The sequence below is a fragment of the Acipenser ruthenus genome, chromosome 30 (genome assembly GCF_902713425.1).
Source record: "Acipenser ruthenus chromosome 30, fAciRut3.2 maternal haplotype, whole genome shotgun sequence".
Taxonomy (NCBI): Eukaryota; Metazoa; Chordata; class Actinopteri; order Acipenseriformes; family Acipenseridae; genus Acipenser; species Acipenser ruthenus.
This window is the reverse complement of record NC_081218.1, coordinates 733495-747947: the sequence shown is the minus strand read 5'-3', so window position 1 is coordinate 747947 and position 14453 is coordinate 733495. Positions and strand designations below refer to the sequence as shown.

Here is a 14453-nt window from a genome sequence, read left to right as displayed (position 1 = left end):
ATGCTGATAAAAGATTGGTATGTCAAAACAACAGAAGTGTTTAAATAAATAAATAAAAGCTACTTAGTACATTTTTGCTACGTGTGGTTTATTACAAAAAAAAAAAAAGTGGGTCGCTGAACGACCCAGGCATGACTGTGTGGTGTGTGGTGCAGGTCATACAGTCAGGGGAGTGGAGGTTAGCATCCTGGCTGTACCTAGTTGACAACCTTGCATTGGGGATTCCACTGGGAGCATTGGCTTGTGTTATGGAGGCAGGGGATGAGTCACCACAAACAATATCACTTTAGTTATTGTCACACTCGCATTCATCACTCATACATCAGATTTCCAACTCCCCTAATATCACTTTGGGAAATGAAAAGTGTAAGTGTAAGTTAGTCTGACATCTAGTCTGAAGTATGGCAGCACGATATAGCATAGAGAACACTGCACTAAGCATATTTACAGCTTTCTTAGGACTAATTATCACAATGTGTTTTACATGTAGTATTGTAGACTGTATATTGAAAATACTTTTTTTATGAATGGACGCAATAGTAATGCATGTCATTCCTGGTGAGGAAAACTGTCATGTCAACATGTTTTGATGCTTATTTTGTATTGGAGAACTCCTGCTAATTGTGCCCAGTCATTTGGACTGATATTAAAAGTGTTCGACTCTACTATTTGGAGATACTTATTCTTCAATGGTTCCGAGTTAAATATGCAAACATATTTCAAGAAAGGAAAGCCTGGGGACTCTAGCTAGTGAGTGAAATGCTAATCTAATCCATTCCTAACCTCTGTGAATTCTGTTTTCCCTAAACATAGAGTTCTGTTAGTTAAACGCGTTTTCAAGTTCTGGCTACACTTTCCAAAATGAATATGCTGTTCCATTGTCGTGTGCGATTTCTCCATCCATAATGGAGCATTCCCACGAGGGCATCTTATATGTTTGTGTATATTTGAACTGAGCTCGTATCTCAAACTACTTGAGGTCATTTATACTATGTTCAGGCGAAATCTAACTATACCCTTCACTTTGACCTGATGTGGCTGCCATATTGTGTTGATGTAAATTGACATAAAAAACCTGCAGACCGGTGACAGTCAGACCCCGCAAAATCAAACTTCTATTTAAGATCACTGTTATCAACACGATTGCATGTGCATTCCATTCATTGACGGGTTCTTAATTTAAGTAAATGAACCAATTTCAATTACAATACTAGTTGGGTCAATTGCAATTATACAGTACTTACAATCATGCTGCAGTAATTGCAATTCTAATAGCAGTTATACTAAACAGTAACACAAACAATTGCACACATTAACGCGTTAACACATGTCTCCTCTATTTATTCTATATAACCGAGCAACAATCACAGGTACAAACACAGAAACATAATATATTCACGACTATGGGCCGTTGAACTGTAGTAATATGATTGTCTATTGCTATTTTTAATAATAACAGTATTATACTGATGACAAAGATACAGTTGATGGTAGATATTGTTCTCATGTGGATCTAGAACGGCAGCTTTATGCACCAGTGCATGTGTAGTTATCACAATATTGTACCTCAGCGTTTAAGGTACAGATGCAGTACTACGTTATTCACCATAATGCTTGCCTTGGGCAAAGCATTGCATTCAAACATGGGTGTGTGTGTTTCCATTATGCATGGTGCCATCTATGTGAGTGTACCCTGCCTAGCTGCACTGTATTCCAAGCACATCCACAAGTATCGTTATTACAGTGAACCGCACCAATCCTTCAGAGAATCTGTCGTCAGTCTGACAAGCGGGTCATTTTCTGAAGCACTTCCATACAAGCACATTTATTGGCATCTAATCACCCACCCACGCAATAAATAAAAACACTGCCCTGTGGACAGCCCCAGACTCCAATCAAATCTAATGAAATCATTCTTTAAGCCTTACCTTTAGTGCATTGATATCCATTATGCAGATTTGAAAGCAACTCATGTATATATATATATATATATATATATATATATATATATATATATATATATATATATATATATATATATATATGTACACACACACATATAGGCTTTTTTTTCAATACTGGGGTTAATTTTAATGATCTTATCAGGAGCGGACCTAAATACCACCACTCTTTAACACCATATTAATCGTGCTGCGTTTTCCCCCCAGGGGCCATTTATAGACCTGCTTATTAACAAACAAGTTTAGGACTGGGGCAATTAGATCTGCCACTGTGTGAATCAAAAAGACCCCACTATGTTAATCTGCATGTCGTTGTTCAATGCTAACACTGCTTTGAAATGTCAAAATCCATCGGATATCTTTCTCTCAGTTGCTGTTTGTTCTGTGTCAATTATTTTCTGTAAATCTCCAGAAGGTCATGTTACCATGATGTGTCATGGAATGCAGAAGGCGAAACATTACCTCTGATTGGCTGAAAGATCCTGAGCAGTATATAGTACTTGCATGTAGCTGCTGCAGACTTGCAAGGTGGAGGTTTATGATAATGATAGACTGCAGAACAAGCAGGATATTAATTGTTTGTAGTGTGTGTGGGTGGAGGGCATGGCTCTCACTAGAGACACATTGAAGATAGAGAAACAGACAGAATTTCCTTGTATACTGTGTACATTGTCTGTGCCTATTAGGCTTGCTACTGTCATGCAATTGTCAATTCTGCACTGCAACAGCAACTTGTTAAATGAAGGTCCTTACTTAAGTTAACTCTCACAGTGTTGGATGTATTAAGTCGTCTTCCCCCCTCTTTTTTTTTTTTCATCTGACAATAGGGTTTCACACATACCACAGCAGCCTAATTGGAATCAAATGACAAGCCATTTAACCCTTTAAGGTACAAGGGCTTGGAATGGCATAGGAATTATTTTTTTGTTGAGTTGACGAATAAACTCCTTTATTGAGTATACATAAGAGGACATTTATTATTTATATGTATATTTCTACACCACATCAGACCTGAGTCCCGTGAGGTTCCAACGTGATTTCTGATGGCGTGTGTTAACATGCGGTGCTAAAATAAGGTGGGACTTTGAGGTCCCACTAGGACTGAAAGGGTTAAGCTGCAGTCACTTCACAATGAGCAGATGTGTTCCCAGTCCTAAACTTGAACCCTATTAATAAACACAGAATATTCGCCTCAGGTCCTTTCTGTTCTATTCTATAAAGCACATCTGTTTTATTCAATACCGTATTTGAGGGCTGTCCAACAAATGCCTCACTGAGCTCTCCAATATGACTTTTTTATTCATGAAGTGTCCTATTCAAGGCTCTTAAAGTAACACAATTCCCAGATCTGTTTTGTGCTTCTAATTTGCAGTTTTGAAAGAAACACATGTACTGGATTTTCATGTTAAACCGGGGTGTCTGCTACAAAGTTATGTTACAGGAAGCTCTCAGTTTTGCAATTCCTGCATCATTTCACCTCAACAGTGTATCCTGGCAGTGTATCTTAAAAGGAAAAAAAAGTACTTTTTAGACCCATATAAGGAAGTGATGTGCATGGCAAAGACGATTCGTGGAACTATTGTATAAGCTGCAATTACTTTAGTAGCATTTGAAAGACTGTAAAAACAGTCTTTGATAGAAGCAAGTACAGTCACGATTACTGACGCCAACAGCAGGGCGCACTCGGTCCCAAAAATAAAAAAATAAAACCATTGCAAGAAAGTAGACTCATCAATTTCAAAATGCTGTTTAGCATTATGCTTGGCTACAGTGACCTAAATTTGAGAACCAGCATTCTGTTGTATTTTAGTATTCTCCGCAGGCCTGCAGTTACAAGGATCTCAACTGTCTCCGGAACATTCTGTTCAGGAAGCATTGTGCCCCCCCAACCCCCCCCCCCCCCCCCTGGTGAAGCACCAGTTATAAATCTGATAGCAGAATGGTATAAACATCACGCTTCCCCAAAGCAGCTTTCGAGGCCATTTTATAGACAACATCATCATAATCCAGTTTTGGAAGAACAGACATCTGGACGAGAGTACACCTAGTGGAACGTGTAAAACATGATTTATTGCGAGAGAGAAAACCAATTCCAGATTTAACATCGTGTAACTACAGAAACTACAGAATGATATTGGAAAAGTCTATCTTAAGCCATAATAGTAGTACAGTATTTCATGTTAGATTTTGAAATGTCATCTTTCTCAATTGTTGTTAGGTATATGGAAAACTACAAAGCGGTATGTAATTCAATATGTTAACGTAACATTATTCAGCAGGTTTCATTTAACTTTATGAAGCAAAATAAGTTAATTCTTTAGGCTGATGCAAAATGTTAGGTTGTAGTAGTGTGATAGTAATATAGCATTGCTGTGGTGTACAATAATGGAACTCCTTTGTAGAAATGTATTAACTACCTTGCAACATGCCACAGCAATGACTTTACCTTTTAATGATGATGTATTTATTGGTATTGAAATTAAACATGCAGTGCCAGCATATGTACTAGAACACCTCAAGATTTGTCATTCATATCCTTTATATACCTACATGCATGAAAACCTATGAGAATTTCAAATGTTCAGTCAGTAATCAGTGATACAGAAACAATAGGCACTGATGTGTGAAAATGTTAGACCACTTTGTGCTTTAATTAGGCATTTTTCCATTAGTGGCTACGTGATCCTTTTCTCTTTCTATGTTAAATTAATTTTATGGGTGGTCTATTAAAGTCATCAATTAAATCAGACAATCATGAATTTTGCTATTGACAATTTTCTGAGATTTTCAGTTCCAGTGGTTTGACTTCATACGCTCAACAAATCAAAACCACCAAAGCAACGGGGCGTTCTGATAAATGTACACACTGCTGTATGGCCTTCTGAATCTTCAGTGTTTGCATTACCTTCAGTCACACACCACAAATGAACAAACACACTGCACAGAAATAATTCACAAAAAAACAAAACAAAAACACTGGCGTGCTTTATAAATCTTAAGGGGCAGCACAGAAACCAGGACCCAGTTGGACATGAAATGAGAGCAGAAATAAAGGAGACGCTTCTTTATACAGAGACTGGTGAGATTCTAGAGTACCTAGCCATGCTGTTGATGCTGAATTGACAAAGTACACATGTAGTTACTAATCCTTTAGTTTAGTCAACTACAAGGAATCGGATAAGAATTGACGGGCTGAATAATTTTCTAGTGTACTTTTGCTCTGCAGTAATCCATCTATTCCAGTGCTTGGTGCATTGTAAACTGTAGATTGTATTTTGCAGTGTGAGCCCAGTCTATATGATTAATGAAGAATGCTGCTGAAATAACATGACAGATGTTATTGTATTTCCTATGGAAACGTTGCCATCTGTTGGCCGTGAAGTGTACTTTCTTCTCTATGTATTTCATACGGATGATACATGATTTCAGATTGTGCAGAGCTGTGAATAATTTAATATACAGGGTGATTTATAAAGCGTATACAAAGTACAGGGATTTCAAGCAGTTTGAAAGAAATGATAAGTTTTGAAGTCGTGGTGTGTTTTATCAAGGGTAATGAAATGTAACTGCTAGGCTACACTATGGGAACTCCTGAATCACAGCCCAGTGCAAGGTAGCAGCTGACCTGTGTAATGAACTTACCCCAGTGGCTCACTGAGGTTGAGTCATGCAATACTAATGTTGGCTTTGATTCAATGTTTTAAAGCTCGGGTGGAAATAGCAAGGATCTTAATCCAAAGTTCAAACTATCTCCAGTCAAGCTTCGCTGGCTTGAGTCAAAGAGCATAATGAAAATAAGACAAGTCTTTCAGAAGAGATCAAATCAGCTACAAGATGGATCTCAGATGATGACTTTGGGTTCACAATAGTGGGGGACAAAACAGGCACAGTAACACAGTAACCCAGTAACAACCCCCCCCCCCCTCCCCCCACCCAATCACCTCCAAAAAAATGTAAAATATAAAAAGGTGCTCCTTTAAGACATACTGATCAATTGCCAAAAAACTACATTGATGAGTATTGCCACTTTATTAGGACTTGTCCCTAATATGAGGTTAGGCCACTTACCCGCGATGTCAGCCAGGATACAACGTGGCTAAGACCACAAGGTCCATAGAGTTTCTATTTCAAACCTGACAAGCCTCCCTAAATGCCTTTTCCCTCTGTTTGCTTGCAGTCATCACTGTCTCTCTAACCATTGTTTTGTAATTACTGACAATCAGTGTCCTGGAGCAGCCTACCAACATGAGTGTCCTTTCTATGGTGACACCTGGTAGAAGCCTTTCCTCATTTCTGATCGACCGTTTGCAATGGGGCTGCTCCCACAGCTTTATAGAGCTGCAAGGTTCACGTGTCACATCACAAGCTAATCTGCATCTCTAATTCAAAGCACGTAGACAGCTACTGGTTAGTGACCAGGCAGTGTCTGTGTGTTGGTTAGTAGTCTGCATGTACCGTCGTTGAAAGTTATATAATTGAAAGTGATTTATAAACTAACTAGTGCATCCAGACAGCTAAATGGTTGATTGATAATAAGAACCAGAGGATGTCACCACTGTAAACAGACACATTTGTCCTCTATACTTGGTCTATGACCTTGGGTTTGATCTATAGTCAACACCTGCTATACCCTGCTAAGAGTGCTAAAATAACTTCCCAGCTGACACCTTACACTGAAGTGTTTTCACTAACTCCGTTTTATTTTTACGCCCAGGGCCATCACCATGGAGAGGCTGCTCGTCTGTTTCCTCTTGCTAAACGTGCCTGTGTCAGCCATGCTGTGTCCCAAGAGATGCACATGCCAGAATCTGCTGCCTTCCTACACCGTCCTCTGTGCAAAGACAGGACTCCTGTTTGTGCCACCCAACATCGACAGGAGAACAGCAGAGCTTAGACTCATGGACAACTTCATCACCACGCTGAGAAAGAAGGACTTTACCAACATGACCAGCCTCATTCACTTGAGTCTGTCTCGGAACACCATCAGCCAAATCACACCCTTTGCGTTTGTGGATCTCCATGATTTGCATGCTTTACACCTAGACAGCAATCGGTTGACCCTGGTCAACGATGAGCACTTTCAGGGCTTAATTAACCTTCGCCATTTGATCCTCAGCAATAACCAGCTGCAGTCTATCGCTGAAGGGTCCTTTGAGGACTTCTTGGAAACTCTAGAGGATCTGGACCTATCCTATAATAATCTGAGGGAAATCCCTTGGGATACTATCACTAGACTTGTCAGTGTCAACACCCTCAGCTTGGACCACAACCTCATTGAGTTCGTCCCTGAAGGGATCTTTTCCAACCTTCACAAGCTTGCTCGGTTGGATATGACCTCCAACAAGCTCAAGAAGATTCCTCCAGACCCTCTGTTCCTGAGGATCCCTGTGTATGCAAAAATGAAAGGATCTCCTTTGACCTCCCTGGTCCTCAGCTTTGGTGGCAACCCTTTACACTGTAACTGTGAGTTGGTTTGGCTCAGGAGACTAACAAGAGAGGATGATCTCGAGACATGTGCCTCTCCACGGGAGCTCATGGGTAAATACTTCTGGACCATCAAGGAAGAAGAGTTCATCTGCGAACCGCCAATGATCACAAGGCATACCTCCAAAATGTTCGTCATGGAAGGGCAAGAGGTAAGTCTCAGGTGCAAAGCCATTGGGGACCCTGAACCGTACATTCACTGGATCTCCCCAGAAGGGAAAGTAATCGCCAACACATCCCGGACAATATCCTACGAGAACGGGAGCTTAGATATTCTCACTACCACCATCAAAGACTCGGGGATGTTCACCTGCATCTCCTCTAACGCTGCAGGGGAGTCCACCGCCCCAGTAGAACTCATTGTTAACCCTTTCCCTCACCTCACTAACCGAACAAGCCACATGAAGGAATCAGAGCCGGAGCCCTCGGATATCCTGACCTCAGTCAAGTCTGCCAATGAAACCAGCAGAAAAAAGAACAAGAAAGTGCTGGCTACCGAACTGACGTCCTCGTCCGTCATGATCAAATGGACGCCCCAGAACCACATACCTGGGATTCGGATGTACCAGATCCAGTACAACAGCTCATCCGATGATATTTTGATTTACAGGTAAGCAAGACTATTCGACTGAACACTTTTGCCCTGCCCAATTTAAATATTACCGCATATTGCTGACCTGCCCGCTTCTGATTGATTTAATCACAGGCACCAAAATTCATTCCCACACTTAAATTCCAAAATCACATCTTTCCTCACATGATAACTCGGACATTAAAAGAAGTGTAAGGAGTGGAAATATACAAACTTGGAAAACATTTCACAGCCCCTTGAACTCTGGGAGTAATGGACTGTGCTTTTATACTCTTGCACGATGCGTAGGCTGACAACCATACTTTAATAGAACTGTAATATAACTAAATTACAAACGAGGAATACAGAAGAGGGAAGTCAGCTAATAGCATGTTATAATTCTTTATGGCTAAAGATTCTGCTGATTTACTTGGTGTTTCCTGTTTCAGTTATACAAAGGAAACTTCCAACTGTGCTATTGAGACCATTTGAATCCTAATTCGAATAACTTGCATTTTTTGAAGTTGCTTTTTTTTTAATAACTATAACTTCACCCCTGATTTCAAAGCACTTATTTAAACAAATGCAAAATTAGCTAAACACCAAAAAGTCTTTAAGCTAATGTGCAAAGATTAGTGTTCTTACATCTTTTGGGCTGTGCGCAAGACAAATAAATAAACGTTGCTTTTAATTTACCTGAAGGCAGCTCTGTCTGGGATTTCTATTATGCTACATTAAACTTCTGGCTGCGATCTATTTCTTTTTTGTTTAGCTAATTTGACACATTTTTGTTGCCATTTATTATCAACTACAGAAGCATTCCCCAAGGATAAACCACAGCTGTGACTAAAGAATTTACTTTGATTATGTTTTATTTTTATTTATTTCTTAGCAGACACCCTTATCCAGGGTGACTTACAATTGTTACAAGATATCACATTATACAAATATCACAATTTTTTTTTTTTTTACATACAATTACCCATTTATACAATTGGGTTTTTACTGGAGCAATCTAGGTAAAGTACCTTGCTCAAGGGTACAACAGCAGTGTCCCCCACTGGGGATTGAACCCACAACCCTCCGGTCAAGAGTCCAGAGCCCTAACCACTACTCCACACTGCTACCCAAAAGCAAATAGAGCGAGATTGCTTTTTTTCCTAAGTGAAATTTGTATACACTGTTCTAAATTGTATCATTGAATTGTATCATTTGATTCTTGAAAGTTCTGCATTAAGATCTTGTTTATCATGCTGTGGTCTGCTAAGGATTCTGCTAGGGATTCTGTCAGGTACTGGGATTATAATGGTATCCCTATGGCATATTCAGATTTTGACAAAAAGTACTAGGATATCACCAGGTTGTGTATTCTGTCTGTTTGTCACAGTGTGCAGCAAATTAATTAGCTGTTTTTCTCTCAGTTTCCATCTCCCCCTTCGTAACAAGCTGACAAGCTGCTGTAATTATGTCCCTGCCATAAAGAATGGAAGGCAGCTGGCTGGCAGAGTTCATTAGTGCTGTGACTTGTGACAGCTCTTTTTTCTAAGACACCCCAGATTCCAGGCACTGCTGTCTACTTCTCAAGAAACCCCCCCCCCCCGACCACATCATGACCACAAACAAACAAGAGGGCTTTCTAGAGACAGTCCTACCTCCAAGCTACGCACAAACTCACCTTTACCTGAATGTGGTCGAGGCTAGTTCCCATAAGAGCAAAGGATCTAGAAGAGGGTGTGGTTTCAACTGAGGGACTGCTGTGATTGGTTGAAACCACACCCTCGCCCCTCCCCTAGGTCACCTTTCCTCTTACGGGAACTAGGCTGAACCATGTTTATACCAAGTGTCTCTTTTCCACCAGGATGATTCCCTTCTCCAGCAAGTCCTTCCTCTTGAGTGACCTGGCCTCCTCGAGGGAGTATGACCTGTGCGTGCTGGCAGTGTACAACGACGGAATCACCTCGCTGACGGCCACCAAGCTCCTCGACTGCGTCCACTTTGTGACCGACAAGGAGTACAAGCAGTGCCGCTCCATCCACGACCAGTTCCTGGGAGGGACCATGATCATCATCATCGGGGGGATCATAGTGGCCTCGGTGCTGGTTTTCATCTTCATCCTGCTCATGAAATATAAGGTCTACAACAACCAATACAAGCAGAAGCAGGCCAAAGTCAGCAACGTCTGCTCCCAGACCAACGGGAGCCATGCCGGGACCTCCTCCGGATCCACCATGAAGTCGGCAGAGAAATACGAGGTGCACTGCCAGGAGGGATACGGGGCCACCGTCAAAGGGACAACCGTAGTGGATCTGAACCCTGATTGCAGGAAAACGGCCTCAGAGGATGATACCGTATCACAATAACACAGGGTGACTTTTTGCACAGAGCTCTCCGACTGCCTTAAGGACTATCAGGTGTCCAAGGTGAGGCTTTTGCTTTATATTAGATGTGGGTTACGAATTCTTGTTTTTGTTATCGTACTAATTATCAATAGATATTCAGCTGTCACTCCATTCGAGTGCAACCAACCGCTAACTACTCTCTTTCACAAGCTTACTGTGGTTAATTGTTTACCATGTTTGTCTGTTGCCATACATACTTGCACATGCCTTGTCTCTCCAACCAAACCCGAGTTACCTCAGCAACTCTACTTATGCCAAAATCACCTCCAGCAAGCTGATTCAACATTTTCTTTCATATGATTTCAATACATTTCCAGTCTACACCACAAAAGATGAGGTCAATGGCAAAAACAAGCAAGTCAAAATGCTGTGAGAGTTGCCCTGACTGAATATTGCCACAGTGGAATGCCTCTATCTCTAAGCTAGGGTCACCATGGTGACTGCTGGCAGGTGGATTATATTCTGACAATGTGATGTGACGGTGGCGCCCCCCAATGGCCATATACACCTATGCGGTTTCACTTGCAGAACCCTTAGCTCAAAATGAACAACATTTGTAAACCAAAAAAAAGTGACTCTTAAAATAAAGCGTGACAGATTTTCTAAATACCGGTATTTAGTTTCTTCTCAGATTGCAGGTATAAACATAATGTAATCTGTTTCAGTTTCATTTATGTATATAAAAAAAATTGTAATGGTTTTTTCTTTAATTGTAATAAAAATATATGACCAAATATTTCGGTAAGGGTAGAAATGTAGGGCACAGAACAGCAAACATATTTTATGAGGGCTTAATGTGCAACAGGAAAGCACCGCATACAATATTAACAATACAAACCATTTTCAAACTCACAGCCAAGACTAATGATCCATTACTGCTTTTCAACATTTTATTTTTTATTACACAGTTCAGTTTACTTTGATTTTCATCACAGGATTTCTTTCTTTCATTTTAATATTTAGAGCATCGCAGTTTCACAATGTTCCATTTCCGAATATAAATTAATCTTTTTGGATTTTTCCAAAGCGGTCCGCTCCATCTAATGAATCCAAGGAGTTTCAAAAGGTTTGAATGTAGTCTTGCTTAAAAGGGTCTTCCGGGAGTGCTTCACACATTTCAAGGATTATTATTAAGCATTACTGCTCCGAATTCCACTTGGAATTTATGTAACCTGGTAATTCATTTTAAATTACATTGTGCTATATTTTCTAAACAACATCTAACACAAGAAACCGTGCCAGGATTCTGGTATGAAAACCTGTCGAGGTTTTGAATATTTTACAAAGCAGAAGTTACTACAAGTAGGATTTTTACTTGCACGAAGGCAGCTGCAGAAAACCAATTCTTAATATAACCACCCATTTCACTTTCTTTAAACTTCAATGAAACATAACTATTTATCTTTCTTCAGCCCTGATGTTAAACTACTGGCAGCAATCTTTTGGGGGATTCTTACTGGCAGTAGAATTTGCACTGGTAATATGAACCCCCCCCCCCCCCCCCCCACCCCCAAAAGAAACTGCTTCTGCTACTGGTATTGTTCAAACCTGAAGATTATTAAAACCTGGCGAGTCAAAGGTCCGCAAGCAGCTACTAGCAAGCAGAGGAGAACTTGAAGCATATAAGGTCAATACATTAGGTCTGGAAACAAAAATGCTATCCCTCTCCCTTAATTAGAAGATCCGGTACATTTTGGGTACATTTTACATTTTGAACCCCTGTCTAGAACTAAGGGGTAGCTCTTGAACATGATTGCAGACATCCTAAAAAGGTAAGGAGCATTATAAAAACAAGCCATTGGAAGCTGCTTACTCTTTCAGGACTGTTTTTAAGGCATGTTTTGTTAAGGACTTTGCTAAAGCACAAGATTACCCTAAGAGAATGTTTATTAGCAGTGCCTTCAATATCAAAGCTTTACATACAATAGATTATTCAAAGCGACATTTGTGTCACAGAATAGCTTCATAAACTAAAGCAGACATTCTTAAAAGGAAATTCTCCTTGATATTTGAAGTGTTTTATCTCATTAGTGACTGTATAATGTGCTAAATGATGTATTGATTAATTAATAATGAATCTTTGGGAAGACATATTGTTGCTGCTGAAATTCTTTGGGACACACTGCCATCTTGTGGTAACATTTCTCTGCAGCTAATACTCTACTTTCCTCCCCACCCCAAAATAGGTCATGAAAAGTACTGTACGCCCATGGTGTGTGGTGAAATTGATGCAACCAAAAGTTATGTTCCGTGGATAAACAAGACGTGGATGCCTTCCTTTGTTTATTTTCTAACAAAAAAAAAAACAAAACAGAAACAAACAAAATAAGCTGTTCTCTGGTGGTGCTGAACAATGATGATCACAGTAAGAAGACGAACATTTCTATATAGAGAAGACCTTGGAACGTTAATGGAACATGCTGCACACATTGTGTTTCTGTGTTCACCTTGACAGGTTAACAACACTCTTTTCTGAAAAATGGAATACAGTCTAAAACTACCCCCAAGCTAGCAGATATTGGAATACTGCACTGGCACTTGGACTATCTTTACTGTGGCTTTCACTTTCTGGCTATATCCAGGATGTGTATAAACCTGGGTGACTTACTGCTCCTTTTCATTTGCCACTAGGACTGAGTTGAATACTGGATTCAGTCCCTCTAAATCGCTCTGACTTTGTGAGTTTCCAATGTAAATGATGCCAATGACAAACCTCTGAGAGAATGATGTTGGCACGACAGAACACGATCAATTGATTATACCTTGTGGAAGTGCAGATATCTGATATATACAGAAGATCGAATTGAAGTTGCAGCCCAGGAGGATTGGAAGATTTTAATAGACCGGTTTCATGGTGCAAAATGGAAGCATGGGATATTTTGACAATATAAATTAAACAAAGGAAAATGTCTGATTACAAGAACTGTGGATACAAAATGGAAATAGGTGTGATTTCAAAGGACAAATACACACAAGGAAAACCTAACATTCACAAGATTTCTTTTTATAAAAGTGGGGACTCAAAAGATGTATGTCTACTGTACAGATTGTTTCACAGTTCCTTTGTCAGACAGTGTTTTTTTGTTTGTTTGTTTGCTTGTTTTGTTTGTTTTAAATCTTTTTTAAAAGCTATAGACAACACAACCTACAAAAAAAGTTAAACATTTTAAATAATGATATACTTACCGTACAAGTGTTTATATGTAAATTAGTCATTTAATCATTTCTGATTTGAAATCCATATTTTTCTTTAAAAAATAAATTACATTTTATGCTTTCAAAGGTACTGTATAAGATGCGGGTTTATATGACAAATAAAAGTATTTTTGTATAAGTTTTGCACCAAATCTATTTCACCATTTGCTGTATGAGTGAAAAGTGGTAGTAATGTTGTATTTTGGGGTGGATTCAAAAATATATGGGCCCATTTATAACCTGTATCCTACTATGTTCTATGGTTCTATTTGCAGAAGCTAACTTATCTATTGCCACATTCTTAATTTTTCTGCCAAAAAAAAAAATTAAGTACTGTTTTTAAAGAGTTTATAAAAATTCCCTTTACACAGTGAATTAACAAAAATGAGTAGAAACTAATAAAACCTCAAGTATGATTTAATTAAGTTCTAAAGGGTTTGGTTTTTTTAAAAAAAAAAATTACTAAAGCAGCACAGAAATTGGCTGGAATGTTTTTTCATTGGTTGCAGAGGAAAAGGTAGACTCAAGGCAACTCCAATTGTTCAGATTTCAAAAGGGAGGTTTAAGGTATCCTGGCTTGACTTGATGGCTGGATTCTCTTATCAGTCAAATAATATATATATATATATATTTGCATTCCTGTCTGAAACTTTGCATAGACTTTTCGTCAGTTTCTGTATGAAAGACTGTAATTACAAGAACTTACCACATGGTGTCCCCGTACCCTTTTTACTGCCTGCTTGTATCACTGAAACATGCTTCTGTCTCAAGGTACCGCCATACTGCCAAAACACCCCGTCTTCCATATTGGTCCACAGGTACAATATTCGAGTCCCCAGTACA

The 14453-nt window shown here is 39.5% G+C and overlaps 1 protein-coding gene across 4 annotated transcripts in view; it reads left to right on the top strand.

Annotated features, from left to right (window-relative positions):
* LOC117395561 (leucine-rich repeat and fibronectin type III domain-containing protein 1-like protein) overlaps positions 1–14013 on the top strand; it is a 60299-nt gene extending 46286 nt beyond the window's left edge. For 3 of the 4 annotated variants that reach the window (XR_009309534.1, XR_009309533.1, XR_009309532.1), the window contains exons 2-4: positions 6676–8055; positions 9875–10436; positions 12602–14013. Coding sequence is in view for 1 of the 4 variants with exons in the window: in XM_059004991.1 (XP_058860974.1) it covers positions 6676–8055; positions 9875–10376 (1882 nt within the window). In the remaining 3 variants the exon portion in view is untranslated. Of the gene's footprint in view, positions 1–6675; positions 8056–9874; positions 11802–12601 lie in introns of those variants that run through there. The other variant, XM_059004991.1, reaches the window with a different exon arrangement.
* Positions 14014–14453: the final 440 nt, after the last annotated feature.